The sequence below is a fragment of the Neovison vison genome, chromosome 8, assembly GCF_020171115.1.
Source record: "Neovison vison isolate M4711 chromosome 8, ASM_NN_V1, whole genome shotgun sequence".
Lineage (NCBI taxonomy): Eukaryota > Metazoa > Chordata > Mammalia > Carnivora > Mustelidae > Neogale > Neogale vison.
Genome location: NC_058098.1, coordinates 59,314,483 through 59,334,257, shown reverse-complemented (window position 1 = coordinate 59,334,257; position 19,775 = coordinate 59,314,483). Strand labels below are relative to the sequence as shown.

General features: G+C 39.3%; 1 protein-coding gene across 48 annotated transcripts in view; it reads right to left on the bottom strand.

The window, feature by feature from the left end:
- The window catches only part of MAP4K4 (mitogen-activated protein kinase kinase kinase kinase 4), a 189,601-nt gene that overhangs the window by 56,538 nt on the left and 113,288 nt on the right, over nt 1–19,775 (bottom strand). For all 48 annotated transcript variants that reach the window (XM_044263700.1, XM_044263687.1, XM_044263686.1 and 45 more), the window contains 6 exons: nt 16,124–16,214; nt 13,747–13,877; nt 8,500–8,554; nt 6,961–7,039; nt 3,363–3,538; nt 925–997 (listed from right to left, as the gene is read on the bottom strand). In XM_044263700.1, coding sequence (XP_044119635.1) covers nt 925–997; nt 3,363–3,538; nt 6,961–7,039; nt 8,500–8,554; nt 13,747–13,877; nt 16,124–16,214 — 605 coding nt within the window. The remainder of the gene's footprint in view (nt 1–924; nt 998–3,362; nt 3,539–6,960; nt 7,040–8,499; nt 8,555–13,746; nt 13,878–16,123; nt 16,215–19,775) is intronic.

Here is a 19,775-nt window from a genome sequence, read left to right as displayed (position 1 = left end):
ATGCTCCCACCCAAAACAACTACATTGCTCAAGAAATCAGTTCAAATTACTCCAAAACATTTAGTCTCAAATGGATTAAAATATTCTACTATGTAAGCAGAAAAACATATAGGGTTTTAACAATATATTTTCTTATCTCTTCATATGCTCTCTTCAAACTCCCACTGCCTATACATAGGTCTCCACAGGTCTTTCAACATACCCTTCCAGGCTCCTTTTGTTCAATGAGTCAAGTTACGTGTAGCTGAAAGCATGAAGGACTGCCAGGCAAGACCATACTAAAATTTTAAAACCTCCCTGGATAATTAGTTACTGCAAGATTCATACCACCAAACCTTCAACCTTCTGCTTCACTGTACCTTGGGGGAAGCCACAGATATCCAAACCATAGACTCTAAGATTAATCAGGACAGAATATACATAAGCAGAAGAAATGAACTGCTGATAACCACACTTTTGGGAAGAACAAAACCAAACCAAATAACATTTTGGGAAAGCCTGCCGTGTTTTTCAATAGACGCCCGACTGCCCGGGCAGGACAAGCCTTTGGAGCAGGACTGTTTTATACACTGCACAGCACATACTGTCCATGCCTCCCAGAGCAGCAGTGCCTGCGGCAGGCCCCTCATATCCAGAACCAAACAGCCCTACACACTGCCACATGATAGGGGAGGAGAAACAATGCAATCTCAGGAAAGCACCACTGGATAAAAGGATCCAGAGGGGGAGAATGTTTAATAGATATCTTTCAAAGGATGAAAAAGAATGAAGATGTTAAGGCACTTTTAAGGCACTTGAAGATTTCTTGAAATTCTGGCGTCGACATGAAACAATTTCTTCATAAAGCAGGAAGTTGAACAGTGAGTTCATTTAAAATGATAAAGTGAGTTCAATTACAATGATAAAGTGAGGCTTTATCATTACCTTGGCTCTCCTTCCTGTTCAGGCACTTCCTCCTCTTCTTCCTCACTTCCACTGTACTCATACTCGGTTTCATCTACAAAGAAAAGGGCAAGATAAATGGGACATTTCACAAATCATGACACTAGCATGTATAGGCAAGCATCTCCAAGAGTGTAACAGCAGAAAACAAACAATATGTCCTTTATGAAAATAATGTGTACAGAGAACCTGGAGGTAGGAGGAGCGTGACATCCAATTCCCACAATCAGTAAACAGTGGCATTCCCTGAGCTACCCTTACTTTGCATGGAAGAGCAGATCCCACTGCATTCAAGACCACTCCTCATGGGATGCACTGGGGAGGGGGTATAGGGCGGTGAGAAGGGCTCTCAAGCTCTGCACACTTAAGAAAAGCGGCCCCAAAGCATCAGCAAATTTGGAAAGGAACCTTGATGCCAAAGTGTGAAAGAAAGAGACTTAATGGCCCAAACTAAGGCAACTAGGAGACATCATTTGGTTATTGTTGGCACTTAGGGAGCTAACAAAACCGGGAGAAAGTTCTGCAGGACTGACCATGGATGAAGCACAGGAGACACTCAAAGCATAAAGACACAAAATTAAATGTTCCCACAAGTTACAAAGATGAAGCCAGGGAAAAACAGATGCAGAAACAATACAGCAAAAGCAGGAAAGAAAAGTTGCTCTCCTTTCACCAGATTAAGACCAAGTTCCAACATGAGTCACCTGTTTTCACTTCAACAGGTTTTATGCCATTTTCCCCAAAGTAACAATCCATTTTATTAGACCCTGTACCTAATGTCAGTACCTAACTTTGAGGGAGCATTGCACTCCAGAGAGTAATCAAAACTAGAAAGGCTGAAGAGATCTACAAAATAAATCAATTGACAAAACACACTTCCAACTTTTTTCAGAGATACGAAGTTGAAAGTCAGTGTCCTGGTAAGAAAAACAAGTCTGACTACTTAAAATGGGGTTCTGTCTCATCATATATAATTGTAGATTAATATATCTACAACTTCAGCAGTCACCATCTATGACATTAATTCTTTTCATTGCTAGACAATCAAAACTATGTAATTTTAAGGAAGATTAAAATAAGCTAGCTTCCAAAGGAAATTCCAACCTAAATAATCTTTGGACTCCTTCAAATAGTACTCTGTTACGTTTAAAGTTTTGTACTATAAACTATTCCTTTTTGACGCAAGGATGAGGGTATTTGAAAGGTAAATGAAAGCCAATGGGGAAAAAAGGCCACTGTAACTTGAAAACTAAAAAATGAAGATAAAGTGCTCCACTGTTCCAACCTGCAAATGTGCACGAGTCTCCAGGCTGAGCATCTGGTAAACACTTGGCACATAGCAAATGTTCCCAGACTCTGAGCTATCATTAAGAAAATAAATACTGGGAAAATTATCCAATGTAAAAATAACTTTTCCCTAAGAAAAAGCTTTACTTTCAAACTTAGTTCACTTGTTGTAACTACACAGCTTAACGTACAAAGCTTAATTACTTTTATAACTGAATATATCAGAGGGCCAGGAAGTTGTGAGCATCACTGATGATTTAGCTCTGAAGACTGAAATGAACATGTAAATAGCTCAGTACAGTCCTCCAAAGAAGGCTGTGAACAACTCTTTTATGGCCTCGAACTTGCACTTTATTTAGTTTCTTCTATGATCTTGAAGTTTGAATGTCAAGAGATATTTATTATCATGATGCCAGATATTTAAATGTTGTTCTAGAAAGTTATGGTAAGAACTCACAAAACACAAAGATCACCATGACTCAAGGCAATAGGGAGGGCTGGAAAGATGGGGATGAAGCCTGACCATACCTTGCTGGACAGAGGGGAACATAGGGCACTTCAGGCAGGTGGGCACAGAACATGTAAAGATACAAAACCAAGATACTGGGAACAGAAAGGGACGTTAAATGATTGACATAAGGGCGTGTCTGTGTTATGCCGTAATGAGAAAAAAGTAGTCAGGCTGGACCACGCCACCTGCAGAGTTAAGCAGTAAGAAACCAAGGGGGTTCTTGAGCAGGAGAGAAATGAGTGAGCACACCGATATGGACATTCACAGCTGATGCTCAATAACCCTTGAGTGATGCACTCAGAACACAAACACCCTTAAGGAAGTAAAAAGAGCAGCACGAAGACATGCTCCTGACGGGGAACGAGAGAAACACGCTCCCATGCTGACCAGCCACAGCACTGTCTCTCTGGTGTCTGCCTGGCGACACACCATGCAGTTCTGGTCAGCTCGACCTGAGCCACGCTGGACCTGAGGCTCATGACTGACCTGCAGAGCAGACACAAGCTACTCCAGTTCTGGCAAAGAAAGCACACACTCCTGGGTGGAAAGGGAGAAACCTATTCTAGAGGAAAAAACCTAAAATACTATGTTTTCAAAATGAAAATAAAAAACAGGTCAATACCTTTCTCTCCTCTCTTCTTTCTGGTCCGGTCTATATGGTCCTTAAGCTGGATTCTAACTTGCCTTTCATTTGGCTGATCCCTTATAAAAGGATGTTTCAAAAGCTGCTCTGTGGAGGGTCGCTGCATGTAATTCTTCACCAGGCACCCTTCTATAAAACTAAAAAATTTCTTTGACCTGTAAGAGGAAGTAAAAAGGATCATCAAATTTCTACTGCAAAGAGCAAGACTCCCTAATATGAGTGAATAATTAGTCTGAAAACATATAAGAGATTCAGAATTCACTGTGAACATTCTCCAAATGCACAGGATAGTATTGGGAACTCGGGACCATGGTGGATAAGAAGCATCATTTAAGCATGGTTGAAGAGTTATGTCACATCACGACAATAAATCACCAACAGAGAGCTTTGAAGGAAGTCAGATTTAAACAAACTGGGTTTAAATGTAAGGTTGCTTATTAGTCACTGAATTATTCACTTATTGTTGCTTATTAATCACTGAGAAGGCAAGGGGGTAAAGGGAGGCTTTTGTGAAAATGAAGGCAGACAGAGACAGCAGATGCGTGGAACCTAAAAGACAAGGACGGACAGAGATAAGGAGTCAGGTAAGTGACCAAAGGCTGGGGCCCTTGAACCTGTTAATATGACATTTCAATCAGTTTCCAACTGATTTATCTATCAATTCTCTATGCTTTAAAGTACAGATGTAGAAATTCATAGTAGTTCTGAAGAGGGTAAGGACTTTGTCATCTACATTCACCCTACCAGCTACTTCTACTTTTGACTGTTTCTCTATGCCTGCCTCATGATAACCCCCATCCCTAGCCTTGGCTGAAACACTCACCCATCCTATCTTCTAAGACTCAAGTAAGGCATCGTCTCTTTGAGTGGGGCTTTCCTGGCAAACTCCACCCCTATGCGCCCCCAAATTGGGAATCTTTCCCCTAGGGTGTCTGCATTTAATAGACTGCACACATCATGTTTATCCTTCTGTCTCCTCTGCTGAGGTACAGGTCAGGAACTGGTTCTGATTTTTCAATTTGTAAACAATGCCCAACACTGAGCATGGGCAGACCATAAGAGGTATGCAATAAATTTTTGTTGAATGAATGAGTTGTTCAGTCTTAAAAATGTGATTTAGAAAATCAGTTCTTTCCAATTACTTCGCTGCTTTTAAGAATCACTTCTACTGTCTTGTATTTCCATTCAAACTTACCATTTTTTTTCAATTCAACAAATATTTATATATCAACAATTTACATTTGTTTATGCTAGGCTTTATAAGAAATACACATAGGAAATAAAATGGAGGAAATATATGTACACCTAACAGCAGATGTGTTATAAAACTTCCAGAGGAAGAAAGAAAAGAACTACTGCTACAGGAGGTTAGACATCAAGAAAACATAGGATAGCTGATATTCTAGAGATGGGAAAGAGAAGCCATCATTCCAAAACAAAAGGAAAAAACATAACAAAGGTAGAAAAGTACAAAAAAGTAATGAATCATTTTCGATACTAGTATGAAAAGTAGAAAAGAACAGAAAAATAGGTCTGAGTCAGCTCCGAGAAGGGCCCTCAAAGTCACTCAAAGTTCCGACTTTATCCTGTGGTTATTGAGAATCTTGTAGTGGACCTGTTTTAACAGAGATTCCTCAATTCCACTGCTCACAAAGACCACTTGAGGAGTTTATCAGAAATATAAATACCTGAGTCATTCCTTGGACCTACAAACCAGAAACACTTTGAGGCTGAAACCCTAAATTAAAAGATTCCAAAGGGATTCTCACTTACCATGTCTACAAATTAACATTTGGGAATCAATGATCTATAATATATTCTTTAAAACCAATTGTCAAGTTCTGCTGGGAGAGTGTTTGCTGACACTTCTCCAAAACCAGCAGCAGCAATGTACATTGGTGGATAGGAAGACAGCAATCAGAAAGGAGGAAGAACATTATGTGTAAAATCATCTCATTCATTTAGAATACTTGGGTAAAATGACAGCAATGATGTAAATGGATGAAAATGCATCTAAGTTTAGAGAAAGTTTTGTGTAAGAACAGACAAAGAACACACAAACAATCTGTCTCTCTATATCACTGTATTATACACACAGTGGTTAATCTCAAACTGCAAGTAATGGAAAGAATAATCAAGAGTGCGGCCAGCTGAAACACTTGTGAATTACACGGTACTCTGAAGACAGAGCATAAACTCCATTTAAAAAAAGAAAAAAAAAAAAAAAAGCATTGTTTTGTTTAGTTGGATAGTGCTACCCCAGCCCCACAGCTTACTCCTTGGTGATGCCCACTATACACATTTGGTTTCCCTAGAGCTGGCCATCATAGATGTCCAGAGTTATCAAGTTTCAACACAAGAGGCCAATTAGGGCTAAACTGGCAACCGTACTGCCTTAGAGAACTCTCTAAAACCTGGTAAGTGGAACTAGATAAGCTCAGTTATCTGGAGGAGACTGTGGTTAAAGACAGTATAAAAAAGAATGAGAAAAATCCTGCCTGCAAACAAAAGGTGGCGAGAGACAGTGAGGAATAGGGAGAAGTGTGAGAGAAACAAAGAGTAAAACTACGCATGTGCATATAATGCCCACAGACAGGAAAAGAGAACTACAGGACATCAGAAGATGAGCAACCAAGAGAAGAGCAGATAGGAAGAGCTAAAAGACCAATTCCAGAAGAGAAGAAGGCTTGAAATTGAGATCTTGTGCATATTTCACAATTAGAGTCAAGAACCCAAGAGAAGACATCACTCACTGAAAAACCAGTGAGAACAGTTTCAGAAGGGGAAACAACCACCATGGTAGTAGGTGTGGCACTAGTAAGATAGATGAGCCCAGGAAACCAGAAAGGAAAGGGGAGAGGGCCCACAGGCATGAGGAGCTGGAGTGGAGACAGAAGTGAGAGGAGAGCACCCGGAAAAAGTTCAAGAGCAAACAAGTAAGCAAAACTCTCAGGTGAAAATAGAGCACTATCCTTTCCCTCAACACTTTTTAAAACTAAACCAAATCAACAGTTTCCCCCACCACCAAAATTCTTGATGTTTTTGCCGAGGAGGGTCACCACCATTGCCCTTCACTGATAAGCGACTTTTTTTGAGCAAGTGAGTGCTGCAGGGAGAAAGGTGGCAGCCCAAAGACAGGACCATTCCTTTCATTTCTGGAATGAAAAAAGATGCACCTAATTTCGGTGTTTTACAACAATTACAGTAAATGTCTCCATTAACATTCAAATCTATTTCACCTGAAGAACAGCAAAGTCAGTACAGCTTTGCTTTTGAACGTGAAACGCTTAGAAATGTATTATACTTTCAAGAGGGCTTAAATATTAAAATGAAACTTTTTTCCTTAACCATGTTACAGTGTTTTCTATGGTCACTTGTTACTATTTTGTAATTAAGAGAGAATTTATCAAGAAAAAAACATTTTAAAAAAGACACTTTTTAACTGGAGTTTCATGGCACTCGTTACGTTCTTTGGGAACTGGAATGCCTAGAATTTTGTCTTGGAATGAAACTGAAAAGGAACAATTTTTTGTAAAAAGAAAAGAGCAACAACAACAACAAAGCATACATAGCTTACCATTTTTTTGACTTCAGCCTGGGAGGAGGGTTTCTGGGAATGAGAAACAGTGCTCTCATTGGATGCATGTCACAGAGAGCTGGGGAGAGGAGATGGTGGCGTCAGTACGGTACTTATTTTACTCATTTGTAATTTCTAGGGCTCACTCAAAATATTAAATGTGCTGTCCCATCACCTGTCAAGCAGTCTAGACATTCAGCAATGAGCCCTAGGGCATACCCTGAGTTCCCCATTTAAACACAGCAAAATATCGAGAGGTCAAGAGCAACAAGAAGAATATACAATTTCAAATTGACATTGGAAGTTTTCGTAAATCAAAGGTAAATACAGATTCACAGTTTTAAGGGAGTGAACAGCTTAAGTTTCTAAATCATCCATAAGACTGCAATGAAAATAATTTTATTATCATGGAGTCGTGGTGCGGATTACATCAGGCAAGGCTTGTAAAGGCATTCATACAGTGCCTAGACAGGGTGAGTGGCAGTAAAGATTTCCCGCAATGTTAACTGTTCGTTCGCTGTCATTCTAGGAAGGAGCAAAGATGACAGAATAAAACAGACTATTAGATTATGTGCAAGTACTGTTTGTACTTCCATCACTTGTCCAATAAAGCCATGTTCGGGGCATATGCACATATTAACATATCACAATAGGTAATGCGCATTTTTGTGTGTTTATTTACCTTCATGAGAATCTTACAAGGCAGCTGGGAAATGGGAACCAAAGAAGACAATCTATTCCCACTGTGAAAGAAAACTGAAACAAAGGATCTGGCAATGAGCCCCTGCCTCAATTCCTCAGACGGAAACATGAGGAAACATATGTTGGTCAAGACTGACATCCATTTCTTGTACTGCAAACTAATTTTTAGGCATTGGAAATTTTTTTCATTCATTCAACAAATATTTATTCAGCAGCAACTATCCAGCAGACAAGTATACATTCTCTGTATACCCCTTTTCTTAAGGGGACAGCAAATAATGCTGTTTTGTTTCTGTTCTCTGAAGTTCTACACCGTCTCTGCTCAAAAATCAATTTTATGAAGCTGGCATTCAGTTAATCCAAAGGAGAAGGAAATTTCACAAGCAACCAAAACAAAACAAAACAAAACAAAAAACCCTCAATAAACCCAGACCTTCTTCTAGAGATAAAAAGTTATGCCTCTGTCAAGTCAAACATAGGTATTACTAAAATTTCATATGTTAGGACCAGTTACACGTGCTAGGATTTAGTTTCACTGAAGTTTAAAGTGTAAAATGAAAACTACTGCCTATTATCTAATGTCATCATAATTTCATGTCATACACCTGAATACAACTTAAACAGATAAAATGTAACCTACAGACTTCAAGAATCTTCAAAAGGAATAGTGGATGCCAAAAATCATTTTACATCTAAAACTTCACTGTTTTTTTGTTTCCTTCATCTGAATGTCCCACCAGGAATGGCTTTACCCATGAAACCATTCTGTTTGAAGACTTGAGACTACGTTTAATTCACATACAACAACTGGGCTAAAAAGCAAAGAACGTTACTTACGGGGAGCACCTTCTGCCATCTCAATGGCTGTAATACCACAAGACCAAAGGTCACTCTGCAAAAATAAAACAGTGTATTACAGGTACCAGATTAGACATGAAACCACTAACTTACTACGGCTGGTTACTCATACAAATGATACAAAGGCATTTCTGAAAAGAAGTCTGCCATGAAATTAAAAGCAAATACATATGTAAGAAAAACTTCCAAATGAATGAATGAATGAATGAATGAAAAAACAAAGGTGAAATTGGTTTGCTAATTAGAACCACTCACATCTATGACTGAAGTAGAGGTGGCCTATAGAAAAGCTGCTCTGTGTCACTGCATACTCTGTTGCTCAGTATGTTTCATTTCTTTCTTTTTTTTGTTTTTTTAAGATTTTATTTATTTATTTGACAGAGATCAGAAGTAGGCAGAGAGAGGAGGAAGCAGGCTCCCCACTGAGCAGAGAGCCTGATGCGGGGCTCGATCCCAGGACCCTGAGATCATGACCCGAACCGAATGTAGAGGCTTTAACCCACTGAGCCACCCAGGCGCCCCAGTATGTTTCATTTCTTTACATTCAGTAACTTGGACTCCTGGACCAGATTTATGTTTAATTTTATGTTTTATGCCACTATCTCAATTTTAATTAAGATGTTAAAATTTTAAAGGCTAACCTGAAACTAATATAACACTGTATGTTAATTATACTTGAAATAAAGTTTTGAACTGTAAAGGCTAGAAAGCACTCTTCTATAAAAGGTCCAACAGCTGAATTAATAAAATCTACCAGAGTTCACTAATTTGACTCACACTGCTGATGAGCCTCTCCACTCCCCACTCAAACTTTAATAATGGGTAATCAATAAGCTGCCTTTCTGTGCATGGAATCTCTTCCGAGTCCCTGGAAATATTAATTTTAAAACTTGATTTTAATTTACTCCCCACTCAAATACAAGTTCCATGAGGGCAGGCACTTTTTTTTTTTTTAATGTATAATGTATTATTTCCCCCAAAGGTACATGTCTATGAAACATCAGGCTTACACATTTCACAGCACTCACCATAGCACATACCCTCCCCAATGTCCATAACCCAGCCACCCTGTCCCTACACACTACCTCCTACAAACCCTCAGTTTGTTTCCTGAGATTAAGAGTCCCTTATGGTTTGTCTCACTCCTGATTCCATCTTGTTTCATTTTATCCTTTCCTACCCCCACAACCACCCCCGCCTCTCAAATTCCTCATATCAGAGAAATCATATGACAATTGTCTTTCTCTGATTGACTTATTTCTTAGCATAATACTCTCTAGTTACAAATGGCAAGATTTTGAATTTTTGATGGCTGCATAGTATTCCACTGTATAAATGTACCACATCTTCTTTATCCATTCATCTGTTGATGGACATCTAGGTTCTTTCCATAGTTTGGCTATTGTAGACACTGCTGCTATAAACATCCAGGTGTACATACCCCTTCAGATCACTACATTTGTACCTTTAGGGTAAATACCCAGTAGTGCGATTGCTGGGTCATAGGGTAGCCTTATTTTCAACTTTTTGAGGGACCTCCATACTACTCTTCCGAGTGGCTGCACTAGTTTGCATTGCCACCAACAGTGTAGGGGGGGTTCCCCTTTTTCGGCATCCTTGCCAATGCCTGTTGTTTCCTGAACTTGTTAATTTTAGCCATTCTGACTAGTGTGAGGTGGTATCATACTGTGGTTTTGATTTGTATTTCCCTGATGCCGAGTGATGTGGAGCACTTTTTCATATGTCTGTTGGCCATCTAGATGTCTTCTTTGCTAAAATGTCTGTTCATGTCTTCTTCCCGTTTCTTGATTGGATTATTTGTCCTTTGGGTTTTGAGTTTGAGAAGTTCATTATAAACTTTGGATACTAGTCCTTTATCTGTTATGTTATTTGCAAATATCTTCCCCCATTCTGTTGGTTGTCTTTTGGTTCTGTTGACTGTTTCCTTTGCTGTGCAAAAGCTTTTGGTCTTGATGAAGTCCCAATCGTTCATTTTTGCCCTTGCTTCCCTTGACTTTGGGACTGTTTCTAGGAAGAAGTTGCTGTGGCTGAGGCCAAAGAGGTGGCTGCCTGTGTTCTCCTCAAGGATTTTGGTGGATTCCTGTTTCACATTGAGGTCTTTCATCCATTTTGAGTCTATTTTTGTGTGAGAAATAAAGAAATGGTCCATTTTCATTCTTCTGCTTGTGGCTGCCCAATTTTCCAAACACCATTTGTTGTAAAGACTGTGTTTTTCCATTGGACATTCTTTCCTACTTTGTCAAATATTAGTTGACCATAGAGCTGAGGGTCTAATTCTGGGCTCTCTATTCTGTTTCATTGATTTTTGTGCCTGTTTTTGTGCCAGTACCATACTGTCTTGATGATGACAGCTTTGTAATAGAGCTTGAAGTCTGGAATTGTGATGCTGCCAGCTTTCTTTTTCAACATTCCTCTGGCTATTCAGGGTCTTTTTCTGGTTCCATATAAATTTTAGGATTATTTGTTCCATTTCTTTGAAAAAAATGGATGGTATTTTGATAGGGATTGCATTAAATGTATAGACTGCTTTAGGTAGCACAGACATTTTCACAATATTTGTTCTTTCAATCCATGAGCATGGGACGTTGTTCCATTTCTTTTTGTCTTCCTCAATTTCTTTCATGAGTACTTTATAGTTTTCTGAGTACAGATCCTTTGCCTCTTTGGTTAGGTTTATTCCTAGGCATCTTACGGTTTTGGGTGCAGTTGTAAATGGGATCGAATCCTTAATTTCTCTTTCTTCTGTCTCACTGTTGGTATACAGAAATGCAACCAATTTCTGTGCATTGATTTTATATCCTGACACTTTACTGAATTCCTTTTTGAGTTCTAGTAGTTTTGGGGTGGAGTCTTTTGGGTTTTCTACATAAATAATCATATCATCTGCAAAGAGTGAGAGTCTGACTTCTTTGCCAATTCGGATGCCTTTAATTTCTTTTTTTGTCTGATTACTGAGGATAGGACTTGTACTACTATATTGAATAGCAGTGGTGAGTGCTCGCTTCGGCAGCACATTTACTGAATAGCAGTGGTGATAGTGGACATCCCTGCAATGTTCCTGACCTTAGGGGAAAAGCTCTCAGTTTTTCCCCATTGAAAATGATATTCGCTGTGGGTTTTTCATAGATGGCTTTGATGATACTGAGGTATGTATGAGGGCAGGCGCTTTTGTCTGTTTTATTCACCTCAGTATCCCCAGAATTGTGACTTCCATGTGGTAGGCCCGCAATAAACACTGGCTGATGAATGAATAAACTTTTATCGGCCGATTTCTTAAAATCCAAACAAGATTTTTAAAAGCAGACAATGGGGGCACCTGGGTGGCTCAGTGGGTTAAAGCCTCTGCCTTCAGCTCAGGTCATGATCCCAGGGTCCTGGGATCGAGCCCTGCATAGGGCTCTCTGCTCAGCAGGGAGCCTGCTTCCTCCTCTCTCTCTGCCTGCTTCTCGGTCTACTTGTGATCTCCGTCTCTCTAGTAAATAAATAAAATCTTTGAAAAAAAAAAATAAAAGCAGACAATGGGTAGTTATTATCATTCACATTCTCTTGTTTATATGCTATTCTAATGAAAGAATTAAAGTTGCTCAGTTTAAGCATTTTCTAAATAACCTATAATTATGTTACACAATTCAAATACATGTTTGATTATAAGAAGGATAGGCCCACAAATTTCTCCCTTAATTTTATGAGGTTTTCTCTACTACAGGGCGCAAAGGAGGGGTTTTACCCAACTTGACCCAGTAGCAACATCAGTAGTGAGAGGCAGATGTTCCATGCCTCTTGGTGTGATGCAACACAAACCATACCCCATCTCCCAAGGCAATCCTGCTTTAGGTTTTTCTTGATACTGAATTTCTCCAGTTTATAAGAAATAAGGTAAATGCCTTACAAAGATTGTAAAGTTAAAATTCAAAAATGGCAAGACAAGTCTGGATGGTGGAATACTGCCTCTTCAACAAGACCATGTCATGAAAAAAAAGGGAGAAGGGTTGGTTAGCCTTGATTAAAAGATATTCTGTGGCCAAACAGCCAAATAGAATGCCTTGCCTTATATTAAACACTAGTTTGAATAAGTCAGATACAAACCAGTTGGCTCTAAGTGTAGGCTCCTTATTAAGAAATTATTTTTTAAAGATTTATTTATTTATTTGTGAGACAGAGAGAGCAAAAGCAGGTGAAAGGGCAAAGGGAAAGGGACAAGCAGAATATCCACAGAGCAGGGAGCCTGATACAGGGATCAATCCCAGGACTCTTGAGATCATGACTTGAGCCAAAGTCAGATGCTTAACCAACTGAGCCACCAAGGTGCCCCAAGAAATTATTTTCATTTACTTAAGCACAATAATATTTTGGGTATGCTGGAAGATGTTTTCAAATTTTGAAGATAACAAAAATGATATATTCAAGACTGAAAAGTCATATAGTCTATATAATCTATTAATATTATTATAACCTATTAATCTAATACTCCAGCATATGAAAAAATAAAATAAAAATTTCACCGTACCATATAGGAAGTTTCATTAATTGGGTATTTGTAATAAATACTAAAATACATAAGAGAGTGTAAAGATACGAACTCAAGTTTGAATAACATTAATAGGAACATAAACACTGACTCGTTTAATCACAGCAAAACAATTTTTAAAAAAATGCAAACATATTCAACCCAAATCTGATGATCAAATATGGTTTTACAATGGGATCAAAAAGATGCATTATTGATAGAAATCTCTAGAGGTCACTCTAATAATTTAAATATATTTATATACCAAATCAAGCTGTAAAGCTCTTTAACAATACTCTAAAATTTCACATAGATCAAGTTACTGCTATATATTCTAACAACATTTTTTAAGGAATAATAAATATCTGATTATAATAGATTCTTCAAGTTTAAAAGGATGGCAAACAGGGCAGAGTAACTTACTCATGACAAAAAGCTCTATGCACAAGACAGTGACTTCCACTGCTGTGAAAGCAGTATATTACTTAGTAAGGAGATCAAAGGTGACAGGGAACGAAGAACAACAAGACAGCATCTCAATAATGTCCCAGAAAATGTGCACCTGCAACAAGGTTTCCAAGTATTCCTCGCTGAAACAGCATGAATGGATAAGGGGGGTGTGCAATCTGTAAGCTGAGCCCCTATCCCTCAGGAACACTAGGGACCCAGTGAAGGCCAAGAAAGCAGGTGCCTCTTACTCTGTAATCGTAGGTGGCATCTGGGTTCTCATCACAGGCGATGACCTCAGGAGCCATCCAGTAAGGGGTGCCTATGAAGGTATTTCTCCTCCCAACCGTCCGGTCGAGCTGAGCACTCACACCGAAATCAACTGTGGGAGAAAGAGAAAGGAAGGAGTAGAACATAATTAACAAACAAGTAAACCACAAGATGAAAAAATGTGAGGAGGAGGAGTCTTCAGTATAAGCTCAAAGAGTTTCATGGACATGTAAATTCCTTAAGGTCACCAGCATCAATAAGGAGTACTGTCTCCAGAGCAAATCTGCCAAAATGACAAAATCTTCTACCAGTCTATAGGCTTCTGGGAGGCCTGGACCCAGCTACTTCCCTGGGCTTCCACGACAGTGACCACTAGAGGGACTTTTGGATGAATTAGGATGTTCAGTGCTTGCAGGAATCGTGCCTGCCGCAAACAAGATCAAGTCATAGAAAGCTCTAAGTTCAGGAGAATTGACTAACACCCACATGACTCAGCTTCTTAAACAGCACTTAACCACAGAAAGAGATGAAACCCACAAAGGTTGTCTAGAAAGTACAGAGTAATAAATTCAATAAAGAGAATCAAGCTAAATCACAAATATACTAAGAAACACTCCTCAAAGTACCCAGGATGTCTGATTTTTAGAGTGACCCCCACATCCCACTCAGCTGAACAACGATGGTCCTCTAGAGGAAAGTTCAAAGATGGGAGGCAGAACTGGCAGGAAGACCAGGGTCTCTAATGGAATGTTTGCTGACAGCACTAGGAGGACTGCATGATGGTGGACGAGCTCCTGCAGAAGGGCCTATGGAGGGCTGAGATCACTCACAGGGCCTAGGTTACAGATTTAGCAGGCAGAACATGCTCAGGAAACCACCTGGCCAGGAGGTGGGCTCACACGTCCTGACACAGAGACACATGTGCTGGGCTGTATGTGCCATTTGCAGTTACAAGTGATCACCAAGTGATTACAGAAGGACTATCATAGTCCTAGCACCAACAGACCAGCGCAGGGAACACACACAGCTTCCTAAGTCACTAGGAATGAGAACAATTTAAGTGCCTCCTATCTTAGCTTTGAGGGTATTTCCCCAATGGGCACACTAATCCTCCACAGAAGACCAAGAAATGGAGGTACTATGCAAGAAAGCAATAATGAAAATTCTGTTTTTAAACTACTGTGACTAAGATTTTTGACTTTTTTTTTTAATATTTTATTTATTTATTTGACAGAGACAGAGAGAGAGAGAGAGATCACAAGTAGACAGAGAGCCAGGCAGAGAGAGAGGGGGGAAGCAGGCTCCCTGCTAAGCAGAAAGCCCCATGCGGGGCTCGATCCCAGGACCCTGAGATCATGACCTGAGCCGAAGGCAGAAGCTTAACCCACTGAGCCACCCATGCGCCCCAGATTTTTGAAAGATAGACTAGATTTTCTAATAACAATAAACAATTTTTTTGTGTGATGCCTTACTGGAAGAAAACTTAATGCTAATTGTTTAAAAATTTGACAGAACCATTATATAAAAGTGAGATTGAAAAAAAGTTCAAATCCAGATAAAGGAAACAGGAAATACAGAAGAACCATTACAAAATCATCTCCAGGAAGATACTTTGGACTCCATCCATCCATGCATAAATTTACTGAGCCCCTACTACATTTAAAGCACTATGCTAGGTGCCAGATAAGAATACTCTCGTAAATAAAACATCCTCATCACTACACTTCCAGAACTTATATTCTAGGAAATATGTCAGAAATATATGTAAACAAACAGCTGTATATTATAAATTGTGATCAGGATGAATGAGGAAATAAGCGGTAGATCAGAAGGTCAGGGCAGAGAGACCAGAGCATCAGGGAAGGAAGGCCTCTGAAGAGGAGGAAAAAATTGCCACCTCAAAACTGTTCCCAACGGGGAACAGTATGTGCGAAGACCCTGTGAGACATTCCAAGGAAGTAAGAAAATGAGTGAACTGGACAGGGAGAAAAGTGAGAATGGTCACAAAATGGGGCTGGAAAGTATTAGGGGCCATGACTTTCTATGGGCCATGGTAAGAAATGCAGATTTTATTCCAAGTGAAATATGAAGCCACTAAAGGTATTTAAGGAAGAAAGTGCCATGATCTGATTTAAACATTAGTCTGTCTACTATATGGAGAGCAGAGCAGGGGAGAAGCATGGCAGGGAGGGAGGCTGGAGACAGAAAAAGCAGTAAACCCAGTTCCCATTTCTTAAATAGAACAGAAAGAAAAAATCTGAGTAATAGAGCTTTTAGCTAAATGCCAACGAGGTAGGGAGTTGCTGCTGGTTTGCACCAGGGCCAAGTATTACATCATGTGGCACGTGTGTCACATACCAAGTTTCACCTCTGCATTCTCAGTCAGCAATACATTCTGGCCCTTGATGTCCCGGTGAATCACGTGATGGATGTGAAGATGTGCCAGGCCCTGAAGAGGAGAGAGATCTGAATTTTAGTTCTTTGTTGCTGCAAATAAAGAGCCCAGAACACACTTTTTATAACAAAGCACATGTATAGGCCACAAGTTTTATGAATCACATTTAGAACATACTACAATTCAATTGTTGTGCATTTCCAGGAACACATTACCAATAGCACCACACAAACAGAAAGAAGTACCCACCCCCAAGTTCCAATGGGGTAGGTCCCCTGTGTGAGCAACATGACCAGTTTCTAGCTGCTCCTTGAAGACACACTCTAGATTACCATCTGCAGTTTCTCTGCTGTAATTTGTGCTATTTGTGTACAGGGTGGTTCCTTTCCCACGCTACATGTCCATCTTTCAGTGGGTGACCCCATGGGTATATTTGAACTAGACCCATCCCAGGGGAAAACACAAAGAGCCAGAGTGCGGTTTCCAGTCTGGCTCTTGAACACTGCCTAGTTTTCCCACTGCATAGTGACAAATTACTAACTACTGATCAAGCCCACCTCCACCCCCAGTGTAAAACAATTCTGCCATCAAAAGCTCTATGTTCACACAAAATATCTTTCTTTCCCAAGGAAATAAACCCTACTGGGCACAGAGCACTTTCTGATGACCTCGTATCAGGAATGAAGCCCAAGAGCCATGTCTCTTATGAGAGGTGGAAGAAGAACAAAAACACATTTTGCATCCAACTACGAATTGAGACAAAAATGGGTCATTCTCACAACTCCTATTCTTGTTCTGTCTTTAGCTAGACAAGCCAATTCTACAGCTTGCCTCCTTAAGATACAAACAAGCTATTTATTCTGAAATGTCTCAATTGAAAAAGGCTAGATCAGAGAAGCAAAGGTTTATTTAATTTTCCTGTTTGATTTTTTGTGTGAGGTTTTATTGTTACCATTACTGTGTAGGATACGCATTAAATATAACAGCTGCTCTAGAACACTAATTTTTCTAACACAGGGGTTTCTAAACAATAATTTACTAGTCTGCTTATAAAGCAGAATAGTGTACTTGACGGCTCTGTTTATTTTTCCACCACACAGGATGTGCAGTGTTATACCACAAAGCACTGACTAGGGGAAAAAGCACTAAAAATATTTGGTATGTTAGTGCTATAGTTAGGAAGAAAGACTCTTCTTTCAGCACAGCATAACTCTGAACAGCAAAGAAAAAACAAACAAACAAAAAATGTAGCTTCCCTGATTCATAATTCCTACTTCTGCTACTTCACTTCATTTTATATTCTCTAACTTTCCCAAACTCCCTTTTTCTATTTTCACAGGATTATCTTAGCAACAAACTTAAGTATCCACATCTTCTCAAACAATGTGGCCTGCACAGACTCTTGTTTCTTGTAAGTGATAAATGTTAAGAAACATTTACTACCTGGTCCTACTGCCGAAGGAGTGCGGTGTCTCCAGGTGAAAAATCACTCGAGGTATGTCTAATACCCTGTAGGCACTGTAAATCTGAGTTAGGATTATTCTAAATGCGTACATCTTTCCCTGTATGCAGAGAAAATGTATGTTCAACTACTCTTGTATGCTCAACTCTTTCCGTGCCAAAATTAAACCACAATTATGCCTCCTTAGCAGAGATAGTCCAGATAGAAATACACACTAAATACCATTCTAGAGTGAATGCATCAATGTTTCAAAGCTAGAAAACATTTTTCCTGTAACTCTATCTCATTCAAGGACATGGGGTAAAGGAAAAGTTAAAGGCTGTCCTTCAGTATTGGCTACGAAACACTGTAAGTAGCCATACCCACTATGAATTTAGGTTTCCACTAACACACATCAGTGACTGTGTAGACTATAAACATGGAAGCAGGCTGGAATGGACACTCTGGCTTGTTGGTAAACCTTTGGTCTCAAGGGTTTCGGGGGCGAGCCCAAGAGAGCTTTCCTACTTATGCCTCAGGCCTGCAAGCTCATGACTCTCAACCTTCTGAGTATCTTAACTATTATAGCATGTGAATCTAACACCTACTAAAGAATGAGGACAAGTTTTGCCACTGCAGAAAAGAGCTAACCCACCAATCTCTTTGAGAACCCAGGTTATTCACTTGGTCTGGCTCTGTCTGTTCCCACAACAGCTCCCTCCTTCTTACCATACTGCTTTCTCTTTATCAAAGTAGATTCTCAGCAATTCCGGTGAAAAACGCACACTAGCATGTGACACACCGACTCTTCCAGAGCCTTGTTTGGTTTTAGTTCACTTAGACTTTTGTCGTAGGAAAAAATCCCATTCTAGATGAAATGTAAATGAAGGAAACACTTGTTTCGGGTGCCCCCAAGGTGAAAACATTTGCTATATCTCAAAATGATGTCCATTAAGCTCTTATATTCAGGCCAGTCAGGGGCTTCAAACAACCTGGGCATCTTTTGAAATGATGCCTGAGATCAATGAAAGTAAAGTAACTAAATATGTTTATTACAAGACAGGTAAACAATGCTTGCCTGTATATATAAAAACATGAAAATTATCTTTGATGGCTGAAATACATTTGATGCCTAGGACATTTATACTAAAATCTAGTTCTTTGCTTAAGAAATCCCACACTAAGGGCGCCTGGGTGGCTCAGTCAGTTAAGTTTCTGCCTTTGGCTCAGGTCATGATCCCAGAGTCCTGGGATTGAGCCCTGCATCAGGCTCTCTGCTCAGTGGAAGCCTGCTTCTCTCTCTCCCACTGTCTCTCTGTCAGATAAATAAAATCTTCAAAAAAAGAAAAGGAAAGAAAAAGAAACCCCACACTGGAATTATATATAGAAAAGGTATGTGTAAGTATATGTTTATAACGGAAAATAATGACAACAACTAATATTTACTAACAATCAGTTATATACCCACATGTTACATTAAATGATTCATATACACCAACTCACTTAATTCTCATTACCATGTTATTTCCTTCACAGGACCGGTATCTAAATTTTACAGAAAGAAGTAAATCCCGAAAGGGGAATACCTTTGCCAGGGGTACGCAATAGGTAAGTAGCAAAGGCAGGACTCAAACCCACATCTGACTCACTCTAACCACTGTTCTCTCCTGCCAACCATGCCAAGAGTTTTAGTTGTTAACATAATAAATGCATCTGCCCACTTGCTGAACTCCTTCACAGTAATGCAGGGCAGGTTACTTAGTTTTCCACTTTTAGACTCTGCCTGCTAATAATAACCATAAAAGATAGGTCCCACATGTTTTAATAATGAAATCAGTGAGTGATTACAAAAAGAGGGTTCTCCCACCGCATCCCCTACAACTGACTTTCTTAAGGGAATTGATTGTTTTTTCAAGGGCTTCATACAATATCTAAATAAAAAGAATTAAAACACAACTCTCTGAATTCTTTTTTTTAAACTGGCAGTCCTCTATGAAATTTAAATATAAAAGTAGGGTAAATTTGCCTCTAAGTAAAAACAGATAACCAGTTTTTTTTTTTTTTTTTAATTAGTGAGAGAAGCCTAAGAATTAGATTCCAGTTTAATTCCACAGTATTTATTTTTTAAATGTGGTGGGTAAATGAAATCCAACCAAGTAATTTGAATGTGTAAT